General features: G+C 36.6%; 1 protein-coding gene across 2 annotated transcripts in view; it reads left to right on the forward strand.

The window, feature by feature from the left end:
• The window catches only part of LOC145688029 (ras-related protein Rab-29-like), a 42389-nt gene extending 16188 nt beyond the window's left edge, over positions 1-26201 (forward strand). For both annotated transcript variants that reach the window (XM_081761708.1, XM_081761707.1), the window contains exons 4-5: positions 7820-7941; positions 25494-26201. In XM_081761708.1, the coding sequence (XP_081617834.1) occupies positions 7820-7941; positions 25494-25614 (243 nt within the window). In that variant the 3' untranslated portion in view covers positions 25615-26201. The remainder of the gene's footprint in view (positions 1-7819; positions 7942-25493) is intronic.
• Positions 26202-27828: the final 1627 nt, after the last annotated feature.

Consider the following 27828-nt stretch of genomic DNA (forward strand, 5'->3'; position numbering starts at 1 on the left):
TGAGGTATGCGAGGTTCAGTTATTATAGTTAGAACCGAAGAGGTCTACAGATGATGATGGGTTAAAATAGTTGACACTGGGAAACTGCATGGAACGGAAACAACTTCGAAAAGTCGAAAGTCATGAGAATATCTCGTTCAAACAAGTCCTTACGGATCAGAGTACGACCAAGAGAACTGAAAGAAGTTGATCATTTCAAATATTTAGAAGTATTTTGACGAGAGATACTTACTGCGTCAAAGAAATAAGGTCAAGAATTGGCGGAGTCAAAAAGTGATTCAGCAAGAGATCAATCTTAACTAGCAGGCTTAACATTGAACTAAAGAAGAAACTGGTCGGTGCTATATATATGGAGTATTGCATTCTATAGGTCGGAGGTTTAGACACTACCGAAGTTAGAGAAGAAATATTTAGAAAGCTTCGAAATGTGGTGTTGGAGGAAGATGGAGAAGATAAAATGGATGGAAAGAGTAGCAAATGAAGAGGTTTTAAAACAGTAGGAGAAAAGAATACTTTTTAAGCCAACATTCTTCGTAGGAAGGACAATTGGATTAGACACATCTTGCGAAAAACTTTTATTCTTCATAACGCCATAGAGGGAAAGATGGAAGGAAAACGAGGAGTAGGAAGAACAACACAATTGATTGATGATTTTGAAAATAGCAGAAAATATTCAGAATTAAAAGCGGAAGCGGAAGATCAAGTAAAGTGGAAAAAGACAATGTCATGCAGACCCGAATCTAAGAAGAAAAAAAGATAAAACCCTGAGTAGTCTCAGGAATTGCCGACAGACAGAATACTCAATAATAAATAATAATGGAAGATTTTATATTTTCTTTTTTATTTTCTCTCGTTTTACTTTGAATAAATTTTACATTACCTATTGCCTTTCGCTTGCGTAGTCATTTCACTTAAGACTACCCGCGGTTGCTCAAATCTGCCATAGATACTGCTCTCATTTCACCTAATACCTATAAGAAACAAAGTAATTGGATTTTTACTATAATATAGAGGAAAACAGTCATTGTATACTGAAGCACTAAGAAAATTTCAGTATATTTGTGGTGCTTGTAACAAAGTTTCACTTTCATTTAAAGCGGAAGTTTGTGTCTAACACATTAATCGAGTGTGCAAATCTAGTTAGGGAATCGATAGTTATAATGGGTTATGTAAGGGAAAGCTAAGCGAAGCTTTCATTTGAGGCTGAGTTAAACGGAGAATTGTTTGTGTATCATGGAAAATCAACATTTAATGGATTTATGTGTTGTCATTAAGAAAAGTGCCTGTTGTTCGCATGAGTGTCTTTGCTGAGAACTCAAAAGTAAAATGTGGATAAAAGACTCTCCAGAAAGAAGAATAAGCTATCTCACACAAACTGCTTTAAAATCAAATTAGCACTTCATATTTAGTATAGTTTCAATAAGCAGAGAGGAAAAGAATTAACGAAACTCAAGTTTGTTCTGACTGTTATAATTATTTGCCCCGAAAGGTAATAACACTTTATTACAAGATGTAAATAATAGTGTTTAGAAGAACGATCACTAAAATTCTTCTTTTTCACAAATACCCGTCATCCACACGGGAACTAAAAATATTTAAGCAAAAATCTATAATGATGCGGATATCCGCATCCACGGAGACTTCTACCTACAACTACTAGGGGACAAAGATCTTGCCATGTAAACATGCCGCACAGCATTCATCCGTTGCCACCATGATACCATGCACAGGGCTTCAATCGTTTTTTCGGATATCCTTGTAATATGAACATACTCATCTACGGCGTATAAAAACTGCGACTCGTCAGACCAACAGATCTTCCAATCTTGTATCGACCATTCGCATGTTCGCTGCACCAGGTAAGTCCATGTTGCCGAACCCAGTAAGGGAATGTGATCCCTTGAGTATCCGGTGGCATTGGTCACGCATGCGAAAGCACGACGCATAGTCCATGATTGTATTGAGTTATCCATGATTGTATTGAGTGATTTGCTGCTCTACTGGTTGCTGAATGTGATGCTAACCGTAACAATTAACTCGTTCTCATTCTCTGAAGATTTTCCAATGGTTAGTCACCTACTCTTCATACACTTTCATTACAAGTGCTTTCGAACTCCCAGTCGTGTAACCACTTGCGTGATTGAAACACCAGCCCTTCGGGATCCCACAGTCTGGCTTTAGTTGAAACATTGATAATTGACGTTCATCATCACGTGCGAATTCTCAGAACTGACAGACTACTTAGATTCTAGTAAACCAATACCGAGATGAGTACTGGCTAAATCATTACGACTCACATGATAACAAAATCGAATTGTATTTTTTTAAATTTCACGTCCGTAGGCAACACCGAGGTTATGAAGGGGAGCGCCTACTCTTCATGTGGGCTTCACGAAACACGGCCGTGCCTTAAATCCGATCCAGTAGTCAGCTGCACATACCATCATATAAAACCAGCCCTCACAGTATAGGTCATTCCTTCGATATTATCTCATTTCCAGTACACATGGATTACATGACTACACCTCTGCCCCGGCTAGGCAAAACGGTTGACTCCAATATTTGGGCGGCTATAATGCAGTGATTGCTCGATATATCTCTAGCTGTGTCTAGAATATTATTAATATAATATCAATTATTAATATAATATCAATTATTAATATAATATCAAATAAAATGAAATTTTGTATTCCAGCCGAACTTGGTGGGTGAGATGAGTGGGGGGGAAGACTTTTGTTCAGAATTATAGTGTGTACACTTAGCTTTGGCGCATATTTTTGGTGTGAAACATTCGCGTAAAATTTATATATATATATATATATATATATATATATATATACAGAGGGTTGATAAATTCGTGTGTCAATTTCATTTGTTCACTGTGCAAAAGTGGTAGGAGGTAAAGCCGTGCAATGTGGTATAACTTTAGACGAAGGAGATAAGTTTTGTTTCGCCATAGAAGCATGTCACTTGTACTAGAGATTGAAGAGATATAGGTTCAAAGGCCAAATTTCGATTTTTTCGTTATGGGACTGCAATGGTAAATTCTGAAGGAGTCTAAAACAAAACAAAACAAAACAAAACAAAAACGATGATAAAGGGTATGATTCTGCGTCGCAAGCCGACAAAATGTCAAAGTCAGAGGTCACGTTCAGACCAAGGTGACAAGTTATCTTGAGAACCCATTTGAATACAGGGGGGCGCGGTGGCTCAGTGGTAGAGCGTTCACCTCCAGTGCTTGGGGTCCCTCGTTCGATCCAGCTCGCGCCGTGTGGACTTTGTGGTGGACAAACACCGTGCTTGTGGGTTTTCTCGGGGTTCTCCCGTTTACTTCCACTTTCTTCATTCCACTATTTCATTCATTCCTCATCATCACCGTCTCCTTTAGCCTAACCGGCATAACCGTTGGACGTAAAACTAAAGATTTCATTTCATTTTTCCTATTTGAATACATTGAAAACAACGCAATGTCCGTAACAAATCATATTAAACATCAAAATGCATGCAACTCTATCCATCACGATTCTGGAACTTACTAAAGAAATAATAAACACTTCTGACCAGAGTATGTAACACCACTGGTTCTTAATAAGTATTTCTTGAGCCACAATATGTATAACAGGACATTGAATCGTAAATATTATTTATTTATACCTTCGTTTACAAACCGTTAATTTCTTGTACATCAATTCTTCTGAGAACTTCCTAATCTTTTTACTTAACAACCTCTCTTATTTATATATCCAATTACAGTAACCAAGGAGCAATGATAATCTTTTTCTTCTTCTTTACAAAATATGCTCCGTTGTCGCACCTCTGATCGTCTTTTTAATACCGGTACAGGTAAATAATAGTACAACAGTACAACACTATACAACATACCGTTGTAAGTATATACACCTGTTTATTAAAAACTAAATTACAGTGTAACGGTATCTACAACTTAACGTTGTCTTCCCAGTGACCTTTGACCTCATACTACTATTGAGTGTTCCTTGCTTGTTCCGCTGCTGCATTTTGATGTTTAACATGATTTGATACGGACATTGCGTTGTTTCCGGTGTATTCAAATGGATTCTCAAGGTGACCTGTGACCTTAATCTGACCTGACCTCGACTGACGCATATTTTGTCGACTTGCGACGCAGAATCATACCCTTTATCATCATTTCGTTTTTTTTTTTGTTTTGTTTTGTTTTGTTTTGTTTTGTTTTGTTTTAGACTCCTTCAGAATTTACCATTGCAGTCCCATAAGGAAAAAAATCGAAATTTGGCCTTTGAACCTATATCTGTTCAATCTCTAGTACAAGTGACATGCTTCTATGGCAAAACAAAACTTATGTCCTTCGTCTAAAGTTATACCACATTGCACGGCGCTTTACCTCCTACCACTTTTGCACAGTGAACAAATGAAATTGACACACGAATTAATCAACCCTCTGTATATATATATATATATATAGTTTGAGAATTAAGATGTAGTAAATACTCTTTGTGATACGAATTCTTTCATATTGAATGATGTAATAGAATGCACATTAAGAGTATAAGTTAAGATTTTACTTACGAAAATATTCAAATGGTAAAATGACAATTGGACGTTACGTTCTAGTGATTATTCTACACCCGAAAAGACAATAAACACCTGTTATGTACTCTCACATATATTTTTAGAAAAAAATATAGAACTAGATTGTTTTTATAAGAAAAGTAAGAGTACAGATGAAATGTAAGATCAAAACTTGATGCTTCATTAATCACCTCTGATAAGGAAATATAGATTTAATAAGAAAGTGTACAAAGTTTCGGAGATGGGGAGGACGGTCCGAAAACGGTTGACCCCCGCGTGAGTGCGCCCCTGCCTCTCATACAAATGGTCCTGATTTGAAGTTATCCCATTTCCTCTGGCCATCTTTAGTCCACCATTTTTGCTTTTATTTACATTCACTTGGGTCGCTATTGACCCAAAAGGTTACCCCTGATCCACTGTTGCTACACTTGGTGCAATTGTACCAAATTCAGCCCTTTTTGTTATTCATCGGCCCGTTGGTACCACGCTGGCATTTTCATCACCTTTTGTGAAAAAGTTGGTTCTATTCTACCCAATTCAGCACCATTTAACAAATACTTGTCACATTTTCAAAAGTGTCAGTAAGACTTTTCCTACATCTCTTTCTTTTGATGTCTTTCAGGGAAGGTTCTAGGACCCTGTATGACGGACACCCGTTAGTGACGGTGGGTAACCAGCTTGGAATTCCCATCCGCCGTACCTGGACTTTTTTAATTATTATTATTATTATTATACAAATGTCAGTTTACTTGCCTTATATTCTGCTTACATTCTATTATTCTCCTTCGGTTGTGAAATGAGCAAGAACAAGGAGCAATAATTTATATCTTAATATTTTATTATAACGGAGTATTTACACACAAACTCGATTGATTTGTTTCTAGTTTTATATTTTTTCATACACTGAGAAAAAAAATGTAGATGGCGTACTTAGGTTACATGCATAATTCCTGTAGGTTTTGTACTTAACGTACAGCAGACGTGTAACTGAAAACGTGTAACAGACGTGTACTTTCCGTATAAGTGTTCCATCTATACGTACTTTTCATATGAAACAATATAGACGGTCAGGATCTCACATGCAAGTGGACGTATACTATATAACATATAGCTGAGGAATGTAACATAAGTATATGCATATGATATGCAGAAAATTGTTAAATGTCAGGCATTCTGCAACGACATGATGTAACACTTAAGGGCAGTGCGTATGAAGCATATGGATAACGTATGCTCCATACTGATTTCTGTAGTAAGCAAGAGGATTCCGTATATTTGTACAGTATAACGCTATCCGGAGAATGGATTTTTCTTAGTGTATATGGCCATAATACTTTTTGGGTTTATTGGTCACTTTGAAATAAAGGAGCGTTTGATTTCCTTACAATACATACCGAAAATAACTATTTTCCATTTTAATTTGCGTCCTCTGTTAAACTCCTACGTGGGATAAAAGTTTCATCTACTTCCACGGTTGTTCGGGTTACTCTTATTTGAATGTTTGTAAAAAGAGTACTTTCTTGGTTTGCACTCTTGGAAGAGGGGGATGGAAGTGTTCTAGAACTTCACCTCTTTTCGTTTCGTGTTATAGAGTCATGTATTACGCTGGTATAAAATAATGAATTCAGCCCTTTTTGTTTCAATTTGGTACTATTTTTCAGCCCACTCCAGAGACAGGATTGTGGTAACACTGCCTTGATCTAAAACAACCTAAAAAAATTTTTTTGACCCCCTACCCTTACCGAATTATCGTATCATACGTGCTCAAATTTGAATATTTTGTAATTTTGGTAGGTCGAAATTTTGGTCGCAAAATTTTGAAATTTTCACATTGTAGATACTATCTAGATGTAAATGTACATTTTTTTAAACCATCGATACGTAGTTTATTTATTGTTATTATTATTATTATTATTATTATTATTATTATTACTATTATTATTATTATTATTATTATTATTATTATTATTATTATTATTATTATTATTATTATTATTATTATTTCGGTGTGTTGAAAATTTCAGAAAATTGTAGAAAAAATTTTTGGGGGGCACACGTCGCATTTTTTTTTTTTTAAATGTTATACTCTTAGGTACAACATATATTTTTTTCGGTGCCTGAAAATGATGCCAACATTGTCAAAAAGAAATAAAACTGAAAACAAATGTGTTTTTCGCACAGTTTTCCCACCACAATCCTTTGCCAAAGTTCAAAATTTTCATTTCTCTTGCGTCCCTTCCGCTTCTGTCGTTCTTCGGCTGCTTCGATTGTGTCCATTTCGGAACAGAAACACCAAATATATCTCCGTAACAGTGCTTCCACTTCAACCCAGGGGCGTCATTTAGTGGGGGGGCAGAAAGGAGCATTCCCCCCGCAAGAGTTTGAGGAATACATATACTTGAACCGATTGTCTACTAATATACTAGTACAAAACGTGAAAGTCTTATGACCGTGATGCTCTTGCCTCCCTCAAGCGAAGTCTGAAATGACGCCCCTGTTTCAACCGACTCTTGCACAAGGAAGTTACACACACTTTGCGTCGGCTTCTCGTATCTATCAGTGATTGCTTCACTAGTCGCACACAGTGGTGCGCTCTACCGGTAGCGCCCTCTACCACGAGCTGTGTGTAACTTTGTTGTGCAAGAGTCGGCTGAAGTGGAAGCGCTGTTACGAAGATATATTTGGTGTTTCTGTTCCGAAACGGACACAATCAAAGCAGCCGAAGAACGACAGAAGCGGAAGGGACGCAAGAGAAATGAAAATTTTGAACTTCGGCAAAGGATTGTTTGAAGGGGCCCTCACCTTGAGGGCCCTAAAATGGTGGGAAAACTGTGCGAAAAACACGTTTGTTTTCAGTTTTATTTCTTCTTGACAATGTTGCCATCACTTTCAGGCCCCGAAAAAAATATATGTTGTACCTAAGGGTATAACAACTTTTTAAGCAAAAAATCAGTGACGTGTCTCCCCCCAAATTTTTTTTTCTACATTTTTTTTAAAATTTTCAACACGTAAAAAAATAAAGGAAGTACGCATCGATGGTTTTGAAAAAAAATTGCACATCCAGATAGTATCTACAATCTGTGAAATTTTCAAACAAGGGTAGGTGGTCCTTTTTTTTGGGGGGGGGGGGGCGGTCAATAGCCACCCAATTTGTATCAAGGGCCGATGTCACTATCTTGCTAGGAAAGACCCTTTTGATACCACAACAAGTGCGATAAATAAAGCTTTTGTGTAACTGTTTTCGTTACAGTGTGACCTACCTCATCGCCAAGTGGATCAAATGGAAATAGAAAATGTATATAGAGAACACAATTTCGTGGGATGGACTGAAACATCTGCTAAAGAAGGCTTGATGGTACAGGATTCCATGAGGTAACTACTACTGTGTATATTTATATTTGATAAACACAAACACATCTTCCGGCATCAAAATTTTTCAGATCTTTGCACTTGTGATATTAATAAGTAAGAAAAAGAGAGGCACTCTAATTTGGTGCTACTCTTGAAAATAAGGAATTAATTGTATTCCTACGATTCAGTAATTTAGAAATTTTATTAAATAATACTGTTTATATATAATTTTGATATTTATGTTGTGTATAAATAAGCAAAACACCTGGTAAAAAACGTTTTCTAATTTCAATTGTGTATGTGGAGACTATTACGACGCACTTCTAAAACATTCTAAAAATTAAGAAAGAGAAGAGATGGGCAAATTATTCTGTATACTTTAGCTTTTGTGTACTGTTACGAAAACTGCAGCACTAAGCTTTCGAATTACAGTTGAGTCGCTACAAAGGAAATTAGTACTATCAATACAAATTGAAAGCTGTTTATCCAGAAACATGTACATTATGTATGTATTTAATTATTTTGTGTCTCATATTATCTCAGTTAGTGGGACAAGCTTAAATCAGTTTCCAAGTAGTGTCGAACAGAATAAGTTACGTCAAACCCTATGCTATTATGTCAGCAAAGTTCTTTTCTGTACAACCTCTGGAGTTTAGTACCTGACATTGTTACCTGCTGAGTTAGAAATATGAAGACTAAGAGAATTTGGTTGAGACCAGTCATGTTAAGAAAAATATCTTAGAAAATTTCCTTTAAAAAAAAAAAAAAAAAAAGGAAGGAAGGAAGGAAGGAAAAGAAACAAAAAGGTTATAATACTTTGGAAAAAAACTTCGTGCCCACAGTCTGAAATTGCAGGTAAATAAAAAATAAACTATATATATATATATATATATATATATATAAACTTCACCAGTGTTGTTATTGATGATATGAAGTGTGGACTTAAAATAAAAAAAAAAAATATGTATAGGGATGGCGAAAGAAGCCTTTAAGAGGAAGACAAGTCTGTTTCGTGGAACTTTGAATAAAGAGTTGAGAAAAAGACTCATAAAATGCTTCGTATGGAGTGTTGTACTGCATGGGACAGAAACATGGGCATTACGCAAAAAATTATGGAAAACGACTGGAAGCTTTCGAATTGTGGGTGTGGAGAAAAATGGAGAAAATTAACTGGATCAAGCAGAAAACGAATGAGAGGTTGTTAGAAATGGGGGGGGGGGGAGGCAATAACAATTTTAGACATAATTGAGAATGGGAAGAGAGATAGGTTTGGATATTGGCTAAAAAGAAACTGTATCATGATGGACTTGCTCGAGGGTATGGTGGCAGGAAAGAGAAGTAGAGGGCGAAGGAGGCAAAAATTGATGGACGATATCAAAACAGAAAAATCGTATGTGAAGACGAAGAGGTCAACTGAAGACCGTGAAGCATGGAAGTTCCTCAGTTGCAGCAAGTGCCCTTTCAATAATGGCAGAATATCTATGATGATAATAAGTGTGACCTCAAGCTATGGCAGAATATTAATTGTTATGGATATATTAACAAAGTCCGTCATTTTGTTTTAACATATTAACGTATACGGTTCTCCACATAGGTTTAGGACTTATTTTCGAAGAATCTGATCTCCGTCATACTGTTCGTCAAAACGTCACCAGAACATTGATTAACAGAACTAAATGTAGCTTTCTTTGATGCTAAAAGTGAAATTATTATGTGCTTGAGTTAATTCTCGCTGTTCTTCAATAAAAGCTCATGTTCATTTTAAAACAGTGTTACATCATGTTTTTCAGTGTTGTCTTTCCGAAGCTACAACTTTTTTCCACTTTTCGGATAACATGAATTCCGGGGGGAAAAATCGGATTCTTTTCAGACGCTTCACTCATCGATCCAAATTTTATATATATATCTTCAAAATATCTACGTAAATACAGTGCAGCCCACTTATAACGAACTCGGAAATAGCGAACGATTGGATATTACGAACATAAATCAAACCCTCGTTACACCGTGTATTTAAAACATGGAAGAAATGACCGTATATTACGAACAATATTTTTCGTAAGGACAGCTTATAGTGAAGTTTTCAAAACGGGATAATGTTTTCTTTTCTTCTGCTCGTGGATAACTCAGTACCGCAGAACTGGTTTTCATAGCTGTTGTCGCTGTGCGAGCCAGGCATGACTCACTCCTCCCCCTCTCACTCGGATGACAGCAGAAAACGCCCCGGGTGCAGATATTTCCTGCAATGCGTCGGAAATGAGTGAACTTCAGGAAGCAGCGACACAAGAAATTACGTTTGTCGAGTACAGTTGATGCACTTGTAACTGAGAATTCGATGTTGATGATTGAAATGTGTGAAGCGTGAGGAAGCCTTCGAAGGAAGATGAAGCAGATTCCGATGATGAGGGAGAAGTGGAAAATGTGAAACAATCCGTGAGTTCCAAAACAGCGATCCCAAGTTTGGAAAACTTGCAACGTTATCTTTTCGAACACAGCAATACGGTCCCGGGCAATGCATTTCGGGGATTTGGTGAGGAAGTGGAGGCGGTGGTGCTACGAATGGCGGCAGCAAACACGGTTCAGAAGAAAATTACAAACTTCTTCGAGCTTGCTTGAACAGGTAGCAAGAACTGCAGTATGTACGATAGGCTAGATAAGAACCCAATTAATAAAATTATCTTGAGATGTAATGCTATACTGCTCTATATTCTTTTTTTAAACATATCTGCTTGTAATCTAATCCTTTGTTTTTTCCATAATTTTTGAAAAATACACCAGTTTGTTTATAACGAAGTTCAGATATAAAGAACTCATTGTATTGTTCCCTTGAAATTCGTTATAAGTGGGCTGGACTGTATTCAAAAAAAAAAAAAAAAAAAAAAAAAACATGCTGTATTGGTCGAAAGAAATGCTAAACTGAAGGAGCGACTCCTGACGAATAGGGCGGATGGGGCAAGACATTCCATGGAAGTGCCTGCAAGGTTTCCTTCACTAGGTTTGCAATATCTGGTGTGGCATTATCATGGAGAAAAGTAATTTTGTCATGAGTTTTGGCATATTGCAAGCTTTTTTCTTTGAGTGCTCGATTAAAATTGAGTAATTGTGTTCACTAGTGTGCAGCATTGACCGTTTGACCAGGTTGCAGCAGTTTATAATGGACTACACCGACGTGATACCAATAAGTGCGCAGCATGATCCTCTTTCCTTGAATATCGTATTATGGCATTGATGTTGATAGTTCGCCGGAACGCACCCATGAATTCCTCCGCTGAGGATTGTCTTAAAGAATCCACTTCTAATCACCAATCACAATTTACTTTGTAAAAACGACTTTCATTCTTCTCTTTAAAGCAGCAATTAATAAATTGTTAAATGTTTCGCAAGTCTTTTTCTCAGTTCATGTGGTTCCTAATTTCTAGATCATTTCCATTGCTTTTAAACGTTTCCTAACAGTTGACTCGTCGACATTTAGTGTTTCCGACAACTTCTTAAATATCGAGATGAATCTTATTCCGGTAATTTTTCTAATTCTCCATCATCAAACTTTTTTCAGTTGACGAGGATGCTCTTCGTTACGTCAAAATCATCGTCATTGAATCCTGTAAACCAATCTCTATAATTTGTTTTATATAGAGCATACTCTCCGTACGCCTCCAGTAGTAAAGGATGACTTTCGTTAGCAGATTTCGTAAGATGAAAGCAGAAAAGTAATACTTCCCCCCTTTTTGTGTGTACGCCTGCAAAACCCAATTTTTTAAGGCAATAAACAATGTTCTTTCCACTCCAATCGAAGATCACACTCTGGTTTTAAAGCTCATTGATAGTTCTTTAATATATGTCTAATGTCACTTTCTGCTCTGTTGAAATATCACAACTACTGACTTCTGTTAGTAACGAAAATTAGTTCAAGCACCTAATAACTATGTGGAAATTATTTAAAACTACTTCAGTTAGGCCACTCCTTCGGAAGTTGTTGACAAGGAAGCATGTGTGAGGACGGCTATGAAGCTTTTTGCTGGCTACTATAGAAAGTGGTTTGTTGTTTGTTAAAATTTAGTGGCTCTTTTCAGCACCGAGGCTATGCGATACGTTTGCCTAAAATTTGAGATTGAATCCGAATAACCGTAATGTATATAAATTTCAAAGCGCGTTCACCGGGAATCAAATCAGGAATCTAGTGTATAAAAGATGCACGCTCTAGTCACTATACCAGCGGGAAGGGCTACTGTAGAAGGTTTTTCAAGAAATGATGAAAAGTTGTCCATGTAAGGAAGTAGAATAAAATTTGATTCATAGATTAAGGGAACATAACAGATTTAAAATCTGTTTCTACTTCAGAGGTTTTTTTTTTTTCAAAAAAAATAAATAAATAAATAAATAAATAAAGACGTGTATAATACATTTTTTGGGGGAACATCATTTGAATGATTCCTGCAAAGAGTTTCAAAAATTTATGTAAATTACGATTGATTTTTAAAGGTTCTTCTTGTTCTGATTGTTCTTTAAAGGTTAAATTCTGTTAGGTGACCGAGGTTGATTGCCGTCAATAAAACGAAGTACCGTATTTACGCGAATCTAAGACATCGTCAAATGCAAGACGCACCCTTCGCGAAAATGAGAGAAAACCTACACAGTAATGATTTTAAAGAATGAAAAAAAAAAAAAAAAAAGAAAAGAAAGTAATAAACATGTGAAAACTAATGTAATGGCAAAATAATGAAACATTCAATTTACTGCTGGAATTTCCGGTATATTCATGTGCATCTGCTGGCACTTTTTTTTTTTTCGTAATATAATTACGGTATTATCTGTCAGGAAAGTAAATGTACACCTATTTTTCGAGTCTGGCATTCCTGCGCTCCATCCGTGGAGAGTATGAGAATTAAATCAATCAAATGTTTACTGAGGGGCAAAAAGAAAAGTTTAATCTGATTAAGACATTGCAGAGGGGCACAAGCTGTGAATACGAATAGTGCATAGTGTAAATAAAGGACGACACCGAAAGAGAAAGCCAGAAACAGCTGTTAAACTTAGAAAAAAGAGTAAAAGTTGTCGAAGTGGGAACATAAAACACAAATACAACAAATACGCCGACAACTAAACATTCACCACGCCATGATCTTGGTGCAGTGGTTAAGGTGCTGGCTTACAAATGCAACGGACGCCAGTTCGAATCCCCATCAAGGACGTTTTTAAAAAAAATTGTTAATAATACATACAGCTCATGAGAGATGGTAAAAGAGGTCGTATTTAGTTTATCGTAGCAATTATTATTGGTAATGTTTAGTATTGATAATACTTTTTGTCTTTGCGTATTGCTTTTATTCTTTTCTTCATTTCAAAAGAGAAGAATATCCGAACAAATGCCACCAAAATTCCTCATATCTTGAATGTAAAAGCCATTTGCAATTAGTAAAGAATAAAAATTGAACGTTCCGATGTAGCTGCAAAAAGTAAAAAGAAAAACATGAAAGTAGACCATACTCATGGTTATTAAAAATACAATTTCTACATGCCTTACACCTCCCGACTACGTTTCTACGTTAGCAAGTAAGAGGCTTGTGTTTAGGTTAGGCAGGTCAATACGTTTTGCAAAGGGGCCCGGTTTAGCTCTGACGCACCACAGGTAGAGAAGGGAGCAAAACACTTTTTCTCTCTCCCTCTGTGTGTCTATTTGCTATTTGTGAATGCCATAACCACCCTAATTTTCAGCGGTTTGAGACGAAACTTGGCACAAACATTAATTGTTGAAATATCTTGATAAGTTCGTTAACCAGAATAATCAGATGAAAATGTTCAAAATGGCGGCCCTTCAAACTCTTAAAAAGTTCCAAGGGAACCAAATTTCACCCATAAATAGGTATTCAGAAAGTTTGAATAACTTTTTCTCTTTTACTGAAATATTTGTGTGCAGGGACTAATCCTCTTTTATTGAAATATTGGACCGAATTAATCGCCTAAAGAAGGTTCACGCCCTTTCGCTACGGTCAGGCTTTTTTTATTTCTTTATTTTATTTTATATATATATATATATATAACTAACTAAACTAACTCTATGGCCTATGGAACCCGGAGGTTCAGTGCCGCGTTCACAAAAGCTCTCTACTGACTTCTATCCTTAGCTAATTGCAACCAGTTTCTACTTTGTATTCCTATCTCTGCGAGATCCATCTTAATATTGTCCTCCCATTTGCGCCTAGGTCTTCCTAATGGTCGTTTTCCTATGGGTCTACCAGTCAAGACTTTGAAAGCGTTTCTACTTTCTTCCATTCTAGCTACATGACCTGCCCACCTAAGCCTCCTAGACTTGACGACCCTAACAATGTTGGGTAAACCGTATAAACTATGTAGTTCCTCGTTATGAAGCTTCCGCCATTCCCCATTCTCGTTCCTCTTGGGTCCGAATATTCTTCTCAGGATCCTGTTCTCAAATACTTTCAGTCTATGTTCTTCCCTCAGAGTAAGCGACCACGTTTCACAACCATACAGAACAACAGGCATGATTATCGTTTTATATATTTTAAGCTTCAAATTCCTCGACAGAATTCGCGACGACAAGAGATTTTCAACCGAATAGTAACACGAATTCCCTGCTTTTAGTCGACATTTAATTTCTTCGTGAATATGATTTTCGTCTGTTAATATTGATCCTAAATATTTGAAAGTATCCACTTTATCAAAAGCATTATTTAATATTTTAACGCCTCCACAATTTGCCGTATTACGGTCCCGACGCACTTCCATGTATTTAGTTTTCTCTGCATTTACTTCTAAACCCATGTCCCTGCAAGCGTTTAATAAGATCTCTGCATTTATTTCTACTGTTCTCCTATCATCCCCTATTAAATTTACATCATCAGCATATGCCATAACCTGGTGAATGCCGTTCAACTCTAGTCCCTGGTTGCTATCTTTGATTTTCCTTATGGCGTATTCCAGCACAAAGTTAAATAATAATGGCGACAACGCATCTCCTTGTTTCAGGCCATTTTCGACGTGGAAGCTCGTGGACAAAAATTTTCCTACCCGGACTTTACTTTGGGATTCACTTAAACATATCTTAATTAATCTAATTAGCTTTCTCGGTATTCCAAGTTCTGTAAGAACGTTGTATAATGTTTCTCTCCTAACCGAGTCGTAAGCCTTTCTAAAATCAATAAATAGTTGATGTACCGGGGTATTGTATTCCCACTTCTTTTCGAGTATTTGGCGAATTGTAAATATTTGGTCGATAGTTGATCGATTTCGTCTAAATCCGCACTGATAATCTCCAATTATTTCATCTGCGTATGGGGTCAATCTTGCTAACAGAATATTTGAAAGGATTTTATAGGATGTTGACAGAAGAGAAATGCCTCGATAATTATTACAGTCAGTTTTGTCGCCTTTCTTGTGAATTGGAACAATGATTGATTCTTTCCACTCTTGTGGCAATTCTTCCTTGTTCCAGATAAGGAGAATGAGTTTGTGTATCTTGTTCCACAATTTTTCGCCTCCAGCTAAAATTAACTCAGCCGGAATTTCATCTACACCCGGAGATTTGTGTTTCTTCAATTTCTTTATAGCGGCTTCCACTTCTATTCGATTGGGTTCTGGAATATACGGTTCTGCGGTGTGTATCTCCTTTTCTCCACGCACATTAGTTTTTGGCTGCGTGTTCAGCAAATCGTCAAAGAAATCTTTCCATCTATTTAAGAGGCTATCCGTATCGGTGATAACTGTTCCGTCAGATTTCTTTAATATATAAGCACGAGGTTGATAGCCTTTCTTAAATTCGGTGATCCCCTTATACATGTCCCGAATATTTTTATTTTTACTATTATCTTCAAGTTCCTTAATTTTAGCTTTCAAAAAATCCCGTTTCTTTGTTCTAAAAGTTTTGGAAGTTTCCCGCCTGATATCTGCGAAATTTTGTGTAGTTGTTTCATTCGGATTTTGTAGCCACCGTAATTTTGCCTGTTTTCTCTTCTCTGCTAGTTTAATGTATTCTTGGTCGAACCATGGTTTGTTCCTACGTATTTCCGCGTGTCCCAATTTTTCTATTGCTGAACTTTTAATGCTATCTCTAATTTCAATCCAAATATCCTCAACACTAGTGCACTCTGAGTCTTCTAAAACCGCGAATCTATTCGAAACTTCAATCTGGTATTCCTCTCTTACCTGGCTCTCTTCTAATTTCTTTAAATTAAATCTCTCCGTTTTCGGACATTGAATATTACCTTTATTCAACGATAATCTCTCCCGTATTATCGCTACTACCAGGTAGTGATCAGTGTCACAATCAGCCCCTCTAAACGACCGGACGTCAATTATGCTGGATTGTCTTCTTCTATCTACTAAAACGTGATCAATTTGATTATGTGTTTTTCCGTCTGGTGATGTCCAAGTGTATTTATGAACGTCGCGATGTGGGAATTTTGTACGTTCACGATTAGGTTTTTGGATGTTGCAAAGTTCACGAGTCTAACACCGTTGTCATTACTTTCCTTATGCAAACTTTCGTTCCCTATAATCGGTTTGAAAATATCCTCTCGTCCTACCTTCGCATTGAAATCCCCTAATAGAATCTTCATATGGTATCGGGGGAGTTGGTCAAATATCCGTTCCACTTCTTCGTAAAAACTATCTTTTATATCGTCATCCCTATCTTCAGTTGGGGCATGTACATTTAAAACAATAATATCACACCACCGTCCCTTAAGAGTAATAAAAGAAAGTCTGTCAGTAACAAATTCAACCCGTTTAATTGCTGGTAATATTCGTTTGTGAACGAAAAACCCTGTTCCTAACTGGTGATTTTTATTTCCTTCTCCATAAAAGAACGTAAAATTTCCGGAATTCTCAGATCCATTTCCTTCCCACCTAACTTCCTGAACTCCTACTAAGTCCATCCTGTATTTCTCTAACTCACTCGTTACAGATTTTAACGTACCTGCCCTATAAAGACTTCTAATATTCCATGTTCCAAATCTCATGTCCATTTTCTTTTGCTGATGTCGTGCCAAGTTATCAGTCCTTGTCCGAGGCTTTTGTGAATGTTTCTGAACAGGTACCTTTTTTTACAGGATGAGGGTGTTAGCCTTACCCAAACCCCCAAGCTGGAGGACCACTCCTAGTCGTCTGTCCGCGACTGCTTATTCAGTATATTCGCAGCTAACCTCTATATCTAGAGGCCTTCTCCTCGATCCGCAACCTGAGGACGCGCCATGCCGTGGTGACAGGAACCCACATTACACGGGTATATATGTATTTTTTTTTGCAGGAGGGGGGTTATTTTCCTATCGGAACAAGATGATTATTAGTGATGATATGGAATTACACATTGAAAGTGAAGCAACTTGTGAAACGTGTTATTTGAAAGAATAATATAATAAATGTGCTTTCCCCTAACACAGAGAACTGTAAATCATGTATTTGGAGTTCGGGAGCCTGAATGGCGAAGAGTGTTATTTGATTTGCTTTTTAGTAACACATTGTATTGCAAATAAAGGTAGGCAACATTAGTAATAGGCCTAAGTAAAACAACAACAACAACATAATAATAATAATAATAATAATAATAATAATAATAATAATAGGTGTTGTTTGTTGCAAAGCAATATCTGCCTCAATTCTTCTTCAAACGTAATGATTGTAACGCCATATCTCCATTACAAACAAAATATTGGCAATTTATAACGAGAGAACGGGAAATTATAGTGTGATGGGAGCAACGCTGGACAGTATGCACTCATAGTACTCAGAAAAATAAGCGATTTCAATTCAAAATGAACGAAGAGTCGTTGTCATGGGTAGTCATGAAGCCACGGCAGAGCCCTCTTTAGGCAAAATGTCGATAACTCATATCGAGAGAATATGAGGTGATAGTGGGATGGGACCAACGTTGGACACCTTGGACCGATAAGGCGCATCGAAAAATTTGGGGGGCGGGCGCCAGCCAGCTGTACTTATTTCCACATAATAATATAAAATTATATTGTCGAAATACACACACGAGTTAGCTAGTAATATTTCATATTATTATTATTATTATTATTATTATTACTATTATTATCGACAGCGTCTTTTCATTACGTGAACATGTTTGACATGAAACCAAAGAGAAGATCCATCATTCGTAGAAACAATAAGAATAGTCAGTTACTTTAACTGTGAACGACGGCGAAAAATACGAAAAGAGTGAATACCTGTAGCGAAAAGAAACAATACTTTCGTTCAAATGGATACAAAATCAAGCCGAGATAGATTTGAACTCGCATGGACGGCGCGAAAAGCCAGTGCTTTGTCCATTTTTTTTTTAACTGACTCACCGAACGTGTTTCAGTAACTTACTTATTGCTAATTTTACTTGCTTCACTCGTTTAACTTGCTTTTTCTAATAACTTATAACGACAGGGACACGAAAACAGAAACATCGAGGACATTTAAAAATCATAGATGCTCTCCCGCCGGGAATCGAACCCGGGACACCATACACCAAAGCCGCACGTGCTAGCCACTAGACCAGCGGGGATGGCACCGCTCACTCTTTGTGTCGTTAGGGACTACGACCACTCTATTGCCAGCTATCACTTCTGTGGGTTGTATACTATGATCACATGTTTCTTCTTTGCTGGAAGCGTTAAACCTACATTCTATGTAATACATGAGGTATTTAGACCTACATGCTCTTCATATAATGTAATAAAAGGATCATGCTGGGAATAAGAAAAAGAACATTCCTTGGACAAAACGGAAACTATTGGAATCAGAAATATTTATCTATGAGGCATGCGCAGTAGTATATTTCAGAATAGTTACTGTTTAGTTCAGTAAACGAAGAAAGGAGTATAAAAAGCAAATATGTCGTGTCAACGAGATTGACCAGAGTTGACAGAGGCGGAAGCAGATGTGTAGTAATAGAACAACTTGGTTAAATTGATAATTGGTTCTTTATTCTGTAGTAGATCGTATCACAACTTTACGGGAGAACAGAGAAAGACTCACTAACGCTATCATATAGTAAGCTTTAGTAACACGATCATATGGACACAAATGAATGTAACTGTGAGTACTACAACTTGGATTTAACGAAAGCTGTTTAGATATTCAGTAGTTTGCAGGGTTGTATAAGACACAAAAAGATAAGACACAATACAGTTCTTCATACCTCAGCTTCCAGTAGCTAGCTACATGCAATTTCTGGTTAGATACTGAAACTGCTGTCGGATTTTAATACATGACGTATTGCAGGATACAAAATGCTTTGCATTACTTGTTTGTTTGTAGACAGCTACTAGCTTAGGTTCTGATAGGTTGTGTATAAACTAGGGATAGTCAATTCCGGAATTATTACTTTCCGAACTCCCGAAAGTAAAACCGGACAAATTCCGGAATTCGGAAAAATCCGGAATTGAGAAATTTCTGATTTCGTTAACATTCCGGAATTCGGAACAATCCGCCTTTTTCGAAATCCGGAGTTTTTCTCACTTCCGGAATTTTCTAAATTCTGGATTCTTCCTGAGTTCCGGAATTCTTCTAAATTAGGGAGTTTAACTGAATTCCATAATTTTCCGAAATCCGGAAAGTGAAAGTTCCGCTTCCGAAAAATGAATTTATTTTGGTTAATATGAATAGTGGCGGAAATAAGTCTTTGACCAGGTAATGGCGACAGCTTTGAAAGAAATAGAGAATATGAGAATTCAATCCGTCATATTTGTAGTTTCGTGTGGACAAAAAACAAACTTGTGAACCAACGGTTTAAGAACAACTCAAGGTACTAATGTAAACTTTGCCGACTTCATAAAAGAAATAGGAAAGACATTTTGATTCGAAGAAATATAACATACAAGTTTGCAAGCGGAGACAAAGAAACCTAATGTAACCAGACTAAAGACAAATCGTTTACCGCGTAGCGATCGCGGTTCAGTGGTCAAGGTGCTTGTGCGAATGCACGTTGTAATTTATTTTTTTACTTTAGGATTTTTGATGGCGATTGCTCAGCGATAACATTCGTTTTGTTATATTCAGATATTTGAATACTCGGATGTTTCAATACTTGAACTATCAAATCTTCAGGAATAATAATAAACTAATAATAATTATTATTATCTCGTAAAAAATTAAAAGCTAGAAGATAATTATCGCTCAGGTCATACCATTACAAGCAGAAACGTGACATTTGGAAAGAATATTTCGGTTTGGTTTAATGTTGCTCACGAGAAGAGGAATTTCTCATCTTGTTTCTAAAACAAACAAAATAACATGAGAATTAATATTTTACATTCGAGACAGGTCAAGGCTAACTCAAAATTTTTGTCTCTCTTTAGAGATGAGAATCGAGACGAGACGAAAAGTATCGTGAACATTTCCCGTCTTGTCTCGATTCTCCAAATAGTGTTTGTCCATTCTTTAAGTAACAATTGCTCTGTAGACTGAATCTCATAGGCTGTTTCGTTACTTTGTATTTCAGAGCTCATTGAATTATTCTCTGTGTAGATATTTTTGTAGCAAAGATATTCATATTTACCTCTGAATATCCTAAAAATTAGTTTATTATATGCCTTACTGTTGCGTGATATTCAGTTATATTTATTACAGTTATTTTCCTTAAAACATACTGTAGAATACTTTCTACATGAAACTTCAATGGAACGCTCTAGTTTAAAATGGTGGTAGTTTCAGAGGTGTGTCTTAAAGGTACGGAACCCTTTCCCCGAAATCTCTACTTTTAAGTAAGTTTTGCCAAATTTCAGAGCAAGTTTAAAATTTTTATTATTATTATTATTATTATTATTATTATTATTATTATTATTATTATATGAACATCGAGTATAATCTTTAAAAGATATGCGGTTTGTATAGTAAAAGCTAATTGACTGTCGATCTCGGTCGTCGAGAAGTCTTCAGGAGGGAAGGACATCGGTCACGTTCTGGGTTTGAGTTCCGAAGGGGCAAGTATTCGGGCTCGAGCCAAAAATTGTTAAAAGTTATAGGCTTCAGCCAAACATGTTCAAAACAGCTGGGATCGGGTTTAGGCTTCTCAACAGCTTGAGCGGCTCGCCATACAGCTCATTCACTATCGAACCGAACCGAGAAGTGAGCCGAACCAACAGCTCACCCAACCGAGCCGATTTGAGCCATCGGCTTAGTTGAGCTGAGTCCAAACGTGCCGATGGACTAGTTTCAACTTAGCTGACTCGAACCGGTTCACATGATCCGAGTAGGTGACCCATTCCAACCGAGAAAGCTCGAGCCATCGGCTCAGTTGAGCTGAGTCAATGGTTCGTTCCAACTGAGCCGGCTCAGGTCATCGGCTCAATTGGTTCGTTCCAAACATGTTCATGTAATGATATTTCCACCAAAGTGCATGCCGTAGTTAATTTATTCGTTGATCTGGAGACAATTTAGTGTCCATTAATAAACTAAATAACATACAATGGAGTAAAATTACAGAAATGATATCGTATTATACAGTAATTTCGCCGTGCAAGTTCAATAGTATAATAATAATAATAATAATAATAATAATAATAATAATAATAATAATAAAATTCCTTCATCGGTCCTGCGCGGAAAGTGAAAATTAAATCAATCACATGTGTAGTCAAGGTAAGAAGAAAAGCCTAAACTGAATAAGACATTGAAGCGGGTCACAAGCTGGGAATAAGAATAGTGCATGGTGTAAATAAAGGACGACACCGAAAGAGAAATCCAGAAACAGCAGGTAAATTGAGAAAAAAGAGTAGTAATTGTTGAAGTGGAAACATAAAATACAAATACGAATAGGGGTGAGCAGGAGTCGAGCCAAAATTCGACTCGACTCGAGTTTAATTCGAGTAATTTTCTGGAGTTGAGTTCCGAGCCAAGTTGCTGTTTTCGAGGTCGAGTTTCGAGTTGAGTCGAGTTTGATAATGGCTCGCTCGCTCGTTCAGCTCGTTTTAACACGTTTTGAAATAATGGCCTGATTAGACTGGAAAGCGAAAGCCATGAGAAATGTAAGCAGTAATGTGGAATACTTTTAGTGTTGCTCACGACAGGGGTGCGTCTCGTCTCGTAATTTTAGTGCATCTCGCGGTGCAATTTTAGTGTATCTCGTCTCGTCTAAGTAATGAGAAGACAAGAGTTTTTTTTTTTTATTATTATTACGAGACAGTTTCAAATGTCGTAATCACCAATATAAGTATATACTGTAGTTCTTAAAATCAAGGCTGAGACCTGCACGGTCGAATTCGTGAGCCCAAGCAGAAGACCAACTCGGGTAGTGATATCAACCGGCTCGGCTCGTATAACTGAGCGAACACCACGAGTCGGCTCTGTTGGGATGAGCCGATGACCCGAGATGGCTCAGTTGGAACGAGCCATCGACTCAGCTCAATTGAGCCGATGGTTCGAGCTTTCTCGGTTGGGATGGGTCACCTACTCGGATCATGTGAACCGGTTCGAGCCGCTAAGTTGAAAATAGTCCATCGGCACGTTTTGACTGAGCTCAACTAAGCCGATGGCTCAAATCGGCTCGGTTGGGTGAGCTGTTGGCTAGGCCCACTTCTCGGTTCGGTTCGATAGTGAAAGAGCTGTAAGCCGAGCCGCTCGAGCCGTTGGCGAGCCTAAACCCGGTCCCAGCTGTTTTGAACATGTTTGGCTGAAGCCTATAACTTTTAACAATTTTTGGCTCGAGCCCGAATACTTGCCCCTTCGGAACTCAAACCCAGAACGTGACCGATGTCATTCCCTCCTGAAGACTTCTCGACGACCGAGATCGACAGTCAATTAGCTTTTACTATTCAGATACAAACCGTATATCTTTCAAAGATTATACACGGTGTTGATATAATAATAATAATAATAATAATAACAATAATAATAATAATAATAATAATAATAATTTAAAACTTGACCTTAAATTTGCCAAAACTTACTTAAAAGTAGAGATTTCGGGGAAAGGGTTCCGTACCTTTAAGACACACCTCTGAAACTACTAACATTTTAAACTAGAACGTTCCATTGAAGTTTCATGTAGAAAGTATTCTACAGTATGTTTTAAGGAAAATAACTGTAATAAATATAACTGAATATCACGCAACAGTAAGGCATATAATAAACTAATTTGTAGTATATGCAGAGGTAAATATAAAAGCTTTGCTACAAAATACCTACACAGAGTATAATTCAATGAACTCTGAAATATAATGTAATGAAATAGCCTATGAGATTCAGTCTACAGAGCAATTGTTACTTAAAGAATGGACATACACTATTTGGAGAATCGAGACAAGACGGGAAATGTTTACGATACTTTTCGTCTCGTCTCGATTCTCATGTCTAAAGAGAGACGAAAATTTTGAGTTAGCCTTGACCAGTCTCGAATGTAAAATGTTAATTCTCATGTTATTTTATTTGTTTTAGAAACGAGATGAGAAACTCCTCTTCTCGTGAGGAACATTAAACCAAACCGAAATATTCTTTCCAAATGTCACATTTCTGCTTGTAATGGTATGACCTGAGCGATAATTAGCTCCTAGCTTTTAATCTTCTACGAGATAAAAATAATTATTATTAGTTTATTATTATTACTATTATTATTCCTGAAGATTTGATAGTTCAAGTATTGAAACATCCGAGTATTCAAATATCTGAATATAATAAAACGTATGTTATCGACGATCAATCGCCATCAAAAATCCTAAAGTAAAAAAAAAAAAAAATACAACGTGCATTCGCACAAGCACCTTGACCACTGAACCGCGATCGCTACGCGGTAAACGTTTCGTTTTTAGTCTGGTTACTTTAGGTTTATACACAACCTTTCAGAACACTAAGCTAGTAGCTGTCTACAAACAAACAAGTAATGCAAAGCATTTTGTATCCTGCAATACGTCATGTATTGAAATCGACAGCAGTTTCAGTATCTAACCAGAAATTGCATGTATCAAACTTTCTAAATACCTATTTATGGGGAAATTTGGTTCCCTTGGAAGTTTTTAAGAGTTTGAAGGGCCGCCATTTTGAACATTTTCATCTGATTATTCTGGTTAACGGACTCATCAAGATATTTCAGCAATTAATGTTTGTGCCAAGTTTCGTCTCAATCCGCTGAAAATTACGGTGGTTATGGCATTCAAAATAGCGATATATATACAGATAGATAGATAAATAGACACACAGAGGGAGAGAGAAGGTATTTTGCTCCCTTCTCGCACCTGTGGTGCGACAGAGCTAAACCGGGCCCCTTCGCAAAACGTATTGACCAGCCTAACCTAAACACAAACCACTTGCTTGCTAACGTAGAAACGTAGTCGGGAGGTGTAAGGCATGTAGAAATTGTATTTTTAATGACCATGAGTATGGATTCGAACACTCCACTTCCATGTTTTTTCTTTTTGCTTTTTGCAGCTACATCGGAACGTTCAATTTTTATTCTTTACTAATCGCAAATGGCGTTTACATTCAAAATATGAGAAATTTTGGTGGCATTTGTTCGGACATTCTTCTTTTTCGAAATGAAGAAAAGAATAAAAGCAATACGCAGAGACAAAAAGTATTATCAATACTAAACATTACCAATAATAATTGCTACGATAAACTAAATACGACCTTTTTTACCATCTCTCATGAGCTGTATGTATTATTAACAAAATTTTTTAAAAACGTCCCTGATGGGGATTCGAACTGGCGTCCGTTGCATTTGTAAGCCAGCACCTTAACCACTACACCAAGATCATGGCGTGGTGAATGTTTAGTTGTCGGCGTATTTGTTGTATTTGTGTTTTATGTTCCCACTTCGACAACTTTTACTCTTTTTTCTAAGTTTAACAGCTGTTTCTGGCTTTCTCTTTCGGTGTCGTCCTTTATTTACACTATGCACTATTCGTATTCACAGCTTGTGCCCCTCTGCAATGTCTTATTCAGATTAAATTTTTCTTTTTGCCCCTCAGTAAACATTTGATTGATTTAATTCTCATACTCTCCACGGATGGAGCGCAGGAATGCCAGACTCGAAAAATAGGTGTACATTTACTTTCCTGACAGATAATACAACACTTGCTTGCGTCAGTTTTCTAGCAATCCATTATCTATATCGTACTATAACAGTATTTACACACACACACAAACAAATAATTATTCAGCAATTATTTAAACTTGTTTCTTTTCTTCTGTTTTGCAGTCACACTCGCAAAACCAACACTGACACGTTATTGCTCATTATCTGTTTCCTCATCAGCATCACTATCTTTTCCAACTTTTCCACTTTTGGTTGCCAAATACACACAAAATACATATTCTTTACATAATCGTGACTAACGGGATTAGCAATTTTTGACAAAACTCCTTTTAATCTGGCCTAAATTTGTATAACTCAAATCTAAAAATGTACCTTGATTTTGGAGGGAAAAAAAAATCGACAAAAAAGTGCGTCTTAGAATCGCGTAAATACATTAGTTCTGAAACATCTGCAACGTGACACTTCTTATGATCGTATACTGTTTTTGTACTGCTAGTCACTTACTAGGTTTTACCCGTAAAGCAACACAACACATTTGTTTCTGTAGTAGTAAATGACATGTTTAGTCTTATTCAATGTTTTATCCATTGAGGTTTCTGGTCGATGTTATGATGAGGCAGCAAGGGCTTTATGAAGCAGGAACTGATCTTTCATCGGAAAGTTTGAAGTTGACAGGACCACCTCCGCCTCCTCCAAGGAAATGCGCCTGCTAATAGTATGTAGTCGTGTGATGTGTATTAATGATATATATATATATATACTGAGTGAGCTTTATCATAAGCGTAATATATATATATATTTATATGTATGTGCTCTTATAAAGAGATGTGATATAATTATTCCATGATCAAAAACTAATGGTAAAAGGATAAGTAACAAATTAATCAAATGTTTTGTTTCAAGGATTGTATGTGAGTTTTGTGAATTATGAGTATTTCATCATTTTCTTGGTACAAAATAACTTTTCCTTTTGTAAATAATCGAGTATGTGTGGAGGCATACATGTGATGTATGATGGATCAATGCAGTTCTTTATCAATATCATTGGAATGAATGTAATCTGTTGAAAGTATTGAGTCTTTATGTAAATGGTATTATGTACTGTGTTGAATAATGAATCATGGTTACATTTTTACATTTATGAAATTTATACCAGTATATCACCAAGTATTGTTAGTGCAATGAAAATAATTTTATTACTAATATATTTAAATAAGGAAAATTTTTTGTAAAGTATTTTGATAAAACAAGTACTATATTGCAATAACAATAAAACTTATCAATTAATATTAGTTTTCTACTTCGCAGTTGTTTCATTCTTTACTGCTAGTTTTACTTGGTTAGTGTTTATCTGGAACTTGTTAAAAGGTTCATAAGTTTTGCGAAAGATATACGAATACTTACAAAAAAAGGATTTCTTTTAAAGGAAAAACTCAGTTTCCACTATGAAGCACGTGACAACTGATGTCGGATAGGACATGAATCACTACAATTAGTCGTTACATGTGAGGCGTTCCGGGTAGTAAGAGCAAACTCAAACAAAATTCAGTGTAATCTGAACGCTTGGAAATTACATTTGTAGTGGTTGAAAATGAAATGAAATCTTTATGTCCCATAGTTATGACTGCTAGGCTAAAGGAGATGATGGTGATAAGAAATGAATGAAATTGTGGAATGAAGAAAGTGGGAGGAAACTGGAGAACCCCGAGAAAACCCTCAGACACGGTGTTTGTCCAGCATAAAGCTCACTTGGTGCAAGGTGGGATCGAACCAAGGACCCCATGCACCAGAGGTGAACGCTCTACCACTGAGCCACGCCACCTCTTGAGGTGGTCGAATAGTAATGCCAAACTGCTCTGTGGCAGTCAGTTGTTGTGTATACGTGTATATGAATTCCTAGAGTATATTTTCTAGGAAACAAGTCTTTGTTAAGTTCCCTGTTGCTACTCGGAACGCCTCATTTCGTCACCTAATATTATTCTATGCCTTTTAGTGAAGGGAGAGGGTGTAAAGTCTTTAAGAACTGCTTAATCTTCAGGTAATTATCAATACTATTACCGTGGTTGTGTCATTCATCGAACATGAGATGAAATGGAATAGAATATTTTATAGATCATAAATGAAACAGGGAACAATGTTATGTTTTCCCGCACTACAATATCCTTCATAGATTTGAATTCAATGAAATTCACAAAGAATGGAAAAACGAGTGGCTGGACCGTAAAACCAACTTGGGTATCTTGCTTACCGTACCTTTCCTTTATGCATTGCGTTTCCCGACCAGCTACCTATCTTTACTCTTCAGGTCGTTTCTTAGTCATTCATACCACATAAATTGTGCCACAACTCATGTTCTGTGTTTGAACAACTCAATATCCATATTAGCAAATGCCTCCTCAACAGAGTGACAATATGTGACCGGTCAGGAAGCGAAATGGGTAGCCTAGTCTAAACTGGAAATTCGTGTTTGTTTCCCGGCAAAGTCTCTCACTCTATACTCTTTGAATTTTTATTATTAGGACAACGGTAGTGGGGCTTATGAGATAGTAATGTTAGTATGTCCGTGCTTCCGTTAGTCCACACGATAACTTAAACGAAACCGAATTTTTAAATTCTGCTTGTTGCAATAGACAGCTAGACTGATTGTCTCTTCCTAGATCAATAACGGGGTCAATCTTCTCATACCTTGACGGGTAACAGTAATTTTAACGATGGTTATCCATATCCCATACATAGAAGTATGTGAAGGGGTTACATATATATATATATATATATATATATATATATATATATATATAATTTGAAAAATAAAATTTTATAAAGTACCCAAACTTCAATAATAATTTGGTATATTTATTTTGTGAATTCTATAAGAAGGAAGCTGTGTTTAGAGGTAACGTAGACATCACGTCACAGAACTAGAAAGT

Source organism: Thermobia domestica, chromosome 6 (assembly GCF_964235325.1).
Source record: "Thermobia domestica chromosome 6, izTheDome1.hap1.1, whole genome shotgun sequence".
Classification (NCBI taxonomy): Eukaryota; Metazoa; Arthropoda; class Insecta; order Zygentoma; family Lepismatidae; genus Thermobia; species Thermobia domestica.